Raw genomic sequence first — 6,000 nt, forward strand, 5'->3', positions numbered from 1 at the left:
ATTGGAGTTAAGATAGTCTAAGGGCCATGAAAGCAGTTTGTCAGAAGTCTAGTCAATCTCCTTTGTGTTCACATCATGTCAAATAGGTAAAGTCAAACACTACAGTTTCCCACAGTGTGTGTTAAGTGTTAAGAGTTTTTCAGCCTTGGGTTCGGGACCTCATGTGGGGTTGCAGAGACTGGGCCATGGGACAGATATCTGATATTTCTTTGATCTATTTGTAGGGCTGCAACAATTTGCATTTTCGATTAATCTGATTAATAAAATTAATCAGATTAATAAGATTCTGACAGTCTACAAAATGTCAGAAAATAGTGAAAAATCTTTAATTTTTTGTTCGACCAACAATCCAAAGCCCAGTTATTTAATTTATAATGTTATAAAAAAGGAAAAGGCAAGGAAATTATCAAAATTGTTGACTTGTCAATCAACTGACCTAGTTTCATTTCAGCACTGTACATTTGTAATAAAGAAGTCAATTAAATAGGTTTTGAAATATGTCATTATTTATATATAATCCCATCCTCTTCCCATGACCCTGAACATCGAAAGCAAAAATATGCTATCTTTATGTTGCCATGATAACATGAAATCTCTCCGGCTGCTGAGGTCATGACAATTTTCACGTAAAGGTTGGAAAACTCTGGTAACTTGACAAACTCGCCTCAAATGACACGGTTTTATCTGTGTGTTATGTGACCTAGCAATGAGCTGTTGTGCCTTGGTACTTGATTACTGTTATGCTAAAATGTACTGAAATATTTGCAACCTGTCACAGTAGCATTGACTGCCCTCTGTTGGCACTTGGTCGAGATCAATTCACAGGCAATGTAATTATTCCTCTGACAGTCCCTGGCTGCTGATCTGTGATCACCTGATCCTCTCTCTTATTTTAGTGTGTTTTTGTTCATGAAAGCTTTATTTTGTTTAATGCACTTTATTATGATTCAGTAATAGAACGCTCTCCCGTATAACACGTTTGGCAGACTTGCTTATTCACAATTCTTCATATTAGAAGGAATCTAGTTGACTGAAGCTAATTTCAGCAGGTCGCGAAAAATACAGTCATCAAACCAAAACCACTATTTCAGACTTTATGCTGTTTTATGTTATGAAGTAGCACTAGAAGAGGTAGCAAATCACTGTGTTTTGGCGGGCAGGGCTGCTCAACTCCTCACCAATACTCCTGTGCAGTCGGATGCTGTTTCAGATTAACCCTTTCAAAATGTAAAAAAACAAAGCCTGCTGAGTTGCATATGGTTCTTTTGTTTTCATCATTTGCATTTGAAATACCTAATGTATTATTTCCCCGATGTAATATATTGTGAATTATATTAAAAGATTTTAAACACAAACTTGCTAGTTGTATTTTTCTGTGCGATATGCTTATTTGTAAAGTCTGATGAAGCTGCAAATGTAGAATGTAGAAATATATTTACAGTCATTTTAAGCATCTTTAGGATTTAACTGATTCAAAGTGGAATGCACCCCAGGAAACAAACACACAAGATGAAAGAGAGTGAATGTAAATTATTTCTAGAAAATACAATCCAGCTCCACTACAGTATATAACAGAAGCATGGATGCCAACAATAGAAACAAACCGTCAAGGCATTTCTTTAAGTGGAAAAAACAAGAAAAACAGTTAACACATGCAGTACATGACATTCTGACTATTTTGTATTTGCCCGTGGATTTCCAGACAATGCTTCAACACCTGACAACCAAAATATTAAAACGGCTCAACAGACATTCATTGGCACTGTTCTGTTTGAGAAATTACAAAAAAAAAATGAATCTAACTAAACACTAAGTAGCTTTATGTAATGTGAAGTGTATCTGTTATTTCTTTGGCTCTACCTCTCCAGGAGACTCATTTCTAAAAATTAGGTATATGCAGGTTAAGTGCTAGTGATCAAAATCCAAACCAAGGCTTCTTTATGAAAGTCTGAAATGATCAAAATCTGGTAAGAATACTGTAAAATATATTCCATGGTCGCGGTCTTTTGAATTTTTGGATTCTATATTTACTCATGATTGTTGCATCAAATCTTTCCTCCATAAATGAGGCTCCTGGATCTCTGTTTGGATGCATCAATATTTGACAATAATTGAGAGTCCTAAGAAGTAGCACCAGGCATGAACTCATCTGGTGAACAACACAAACACATTTCACGTCTTCTTTTTTTCCTTTTTTCTTTTGCTAATAAACAATAATAAGCTCTGCACGGCTGGAACACTCTGCTCTGAGCGGTCTCCGCCAGTCTTCTCAAATGAATTAAACATCAATATAATGTATCATGTCAGAAAAAGTTGACAAATTCGATGAAACCGTTGCAAAAATCAACTCAGTGAAACAGAAACACATGAATCAGATGAAGCTGAGAACACAGATTTCCAAAAACCAGCAACCAACTGAACCTCCAACTTGAGCCTCTGAACAAGGTGCCAAACTCTGTCACCTTCTGTGCCGCCCTTCTGACGTCAATCTAACACACTTCTCATGCATGCATTCACACAAACACACACTCATACACGCACACACTCACACAGTCTGTCCTCAGCTGCTGGGGCCTCAGGTAGATCCCTGGGTCTTGCCTTCCATGTGGGGTTAGGTGCAGCAGCCGTGGAGAGGTCCCTCCTCAGTCTCCCACAGCCAGTCACCACCTTTGCGCTCTACTTGTCCACGCCAGACTCGGGCTCCTTTGCCAGCCCGCGGATTGACAGGTCGTAAACCACCTCCTCGATCTTCTTCACGTCATACTTGAGGCCGTCGTAGCGCTTCCGCAGCGGGTCGTTCTTCAGGTTGAGCAGGCGGAAGCCTGAGTCCAGCTCGTTGATGAAGTTGGAGATGCGGAGCGGCCGGGTGTAGTCGCCTGCTGTGACACTGTTTACCGCCAACCGCGACTGGAGGAAGAAACAACGGCATGAATTAAACACAAAGTTACTCAGCTTACATGTACAAAGTTCAGTTCCACATCAAGAAATCCTTTTTAAGATTACAGCAATTTTGCAGGTTCAGGTTAGTCGGTGTATTCGTGCCACTCACCAGTTCACTAGCCATGATCAGCACACCTGCCAGGTAGTCCTCTACATCCAGGTGAAAGCCTTTTTCTCGCACCACCTCAACTGTAGGGTGAAAAGGGCGGAGAAAAATAAAAAGAGTAAAGCCGTATTCCACAGTAAATTACACGGTAACACACGAAATGGTACCTACTGCCGAGTATCTTGGCCACTTCCTCTCGAATCACAAGAGTTTCAGTCTCCAGGTAGACAACAAAGGCTGCCAAGAAAGCCAAGCGCTGCAGGACAAACCGCCAATGTTCATGGAACCTAAAGTGGGATCAAACAGGTCAGAGAAAGAGAGATAAAACACTTCATTTTAGGATAATCCAACAAGACAACATAAACAATTAGTACAGTCTGCTGATTAAGTGACAGTTATTAAAGGGATTCCCACTTTTTAAAATCAAATTTACTTTAGAGTACATCACTTCTCACACAAGCATACTTTTGATTAGTGTTTAGGTTTTAGTTAAATGCTGATGACTTAACATGCAACTTGCAGTCATAGTTATAAAAGTTACAGCCTAAACTTTGAGCTCCAGCTGAGCAATTAAATCATTTAGAAGAGAGCTTGATCCATACTCGGCATTAGAAAATCAAAACTGTCTTGAAAACTGAACTAGGAAGTAGACATAAAAGCTAAAGTAGATGTGACTATTTAAACGACAAAACTATAACCCAAGGAAAGTAGATGGTACACATACAGCTGCAAACTGCAGCTATTGTGAAAAGTGACTCCTACCTGTAATACTGCTCCACGGGAAATTTTGTTTTGAGGTCTGCAATTTGGGTCCTGACTGTGCCGAACAACTCCCGTGCCTTTGCACATTTATTGGGAACTAATGGGAGACAGGAAAAAGACTCATTTTAAAAGATAAAAAGTCTAATTTGGAGAGACAAACATAATTTAGTACCAGTCAAAACAGTTCATACTGTGTGAACCCCTCACTTTCTTTGAATCCAGATGGTTGGTGGACACTTTGGAGTACTGTTAGGATTTCCCTGGCAGTCTGCTCCAATGTCTGGACCACCTTACGAATATCCTGCAACCAAGCCCATCAAGTGTAAGTGTTCTCTTAATACAATATAACAGCTCTCCCATTAACAGATAAACATACCCAAACCCGCTAACAAATAAACGTACAATTAGTACAATCTACAGAGAACCCCCTCCACTTTTAATAGATCATTGGCATCTTCTGTATAAAGTCCAAATCAATGCAAGTTAATTCTTTTACATTTCTTCGTATTGCTCCCTATCATAGTGCATTTTTATGAAAAGATCCTGGAAAACATTTTTTGCCAACAATTTATTTTTTCATGTCTGAATGTGCCGAATTACAGCAAGTATACGTTAACGGTAAGAAATGATGCTACAAGAGCTACATCTCATTTTGTTCGACCCCCAACTGAGCGTAGAACAAAACAGAGCGTGGTGTGATTCATATTTAACGAAATGTGACACGCCTAGTATCCATTCTTATCAATCTGAATAAAATTGTGTTTGACAGCTGGTTATCGTATTCAATAATTGGACGCGCTGTGGTCTAATACACAGAACTTCTGTCATTACAGAACAGTTTATGCGGTAAAAATGTTTAACGAGTGCTGCTCCGAGATTCCGGTTCTGGTTGGCTGCTAGCTAGCTAACTATCTCTGAGAGCTAATGCTGTTTGTAGCCCTGCGGCTGAGTGGCGGGCTGTTCATTCATACCTCTCTGACGTCCTGGTCGGCGCTCAGGAAGCCCTGAATATAACTGAACATCTCGGTGACAGACATTTCTGCTCGGAGTCAAACTGTCCGGGTGATGACGATGATGAGCCGTCTGCAGCTAATTCATAAAAACATCAACGTGCTCAAGAACCGTCCGCTCCGACTCCGTGCTTTGTGTGGCGCGTGGAGATGATGTCATCCTTTACAACGTGCGTCACGTTGTTGTCGCTCCGTATTTCCTGCTAAAACATTTTGCTTAAAGATTTAAAAAAGAAAGACAAACACAATGCATTCATCACCGATACGTCTACTACTACCACCACTATTACTACTAATACCACTAATAATAATGATAATAAATATATGCAATATTATTCTAGTCTATGATCAATATAATATAGGCCACCAACAATATAATTTCGTCCATTATTTTTTATTTCTATTACTTCTGTGTACACTTCCAGCACACAATTTTACACAAACTGTTTAACCAGAGTTGGAAGAAGTACTCAGATCTTTTGCTTATGTAAAAGTAGTAATACAAGGGTTTAAACGTACTCTCTTACCTGCATTCAAAATCTTACTTAAGTAAAGGTTAGTTAGTAAAGTACAATATTGGTTTCCAAAATGTAGTGGAGTAGAAGTATAAAGTAGCATAAAATGAAAATACTAAAGTAAAGTACAAGTATCTCAGGCTACAGTGGCTACATGAGTACATTCCACCACTGTAATATAGGCTACATATAGCCTACTCACTAGAGCCTAAATGTGTATTACTCTGCAGCACTGCACACTGTACAGAGGCATCTTCCCACCTCCTAATGAATGTGATTGCTGAAAATGACATGTAGAATTCATCCACTGGCTCTGTTTTTGTGAGTCCTGCCTCCACTACAGAAGGAGCAACACCCTCTGCTGATGAAAGAGGAGAAGAAACATCCAAGTACTAACCAGGCCCGACCCTGCTTAGCTTCCGAGATCGGGCGAGATCGGGCGTGTTCAGAGTGGTATGGCCGTAAGCAATTCTTACCGTTGCACACAGGCTATTTATAGATGCTTAAATATCTCTAACAGTTCTCAAATCTGTTGAGCATGGTTAACAATAATCTATGTCTTTCTTTTCTGACCCTCTGCTGGGCCCCCTGCAATTCGCCTACAGAGCCAACAGGTCTGTAGACAACGCCGTCAACTTGGCCCTGCACTTCATCCTCCAGCACCTGG

At 39.9% G+C, this 6,000-nt stretch overlaps 1 protein-coding gene across 1 annotated transcript; it reads right to left on the bottom strand.

Moving 5' to 3' along the window:
• Positions 1-1,510: 1,510 nt before the first annotated feature.
• tsn (translin) lies at positions 1,511-4,934 on the bottom strand. Its single transcript, XM_070915095.1, has 6 exons — positions 4,780-4,934; positions 4,016-4,109; positions 3,809-3,905; positions 3,218-3,333; positions 3,050-3,129; positions 1,511-2,907 (listed from the first exon to the last, which is right to left on the bottom strand). The coding sequence occupies exons 1-6, from the start codon at positions 4,843-4,845 to the stop codon at positions 2,677-2,679; spliced, it is 684 nt and encodes a 227-aa protein (XP_070771196.1). The 5' UTR covers positions 4,846-4,934; the 3' UTR covers positions 1,511-2,676.
• Between the last annotated feature and the right edge of the window lie 1,066 nt (positions 4,935-6,000).

Source organism: Enoplosus armatus, chromosome 11 (genome assembly GCF_043641665.1).
Source record: "Enoplosus armatus isolate fEnoArm2 chromosome 11, fEnoArm2.hap1, whole genome shotgun sequence".
Lineage (NCBI taxonomy): Eukaryota > Metazoa > Chordata > Actinopteri > Centrarchiformes > Enoplosidae > Enoplosus > Enoplosus armatus.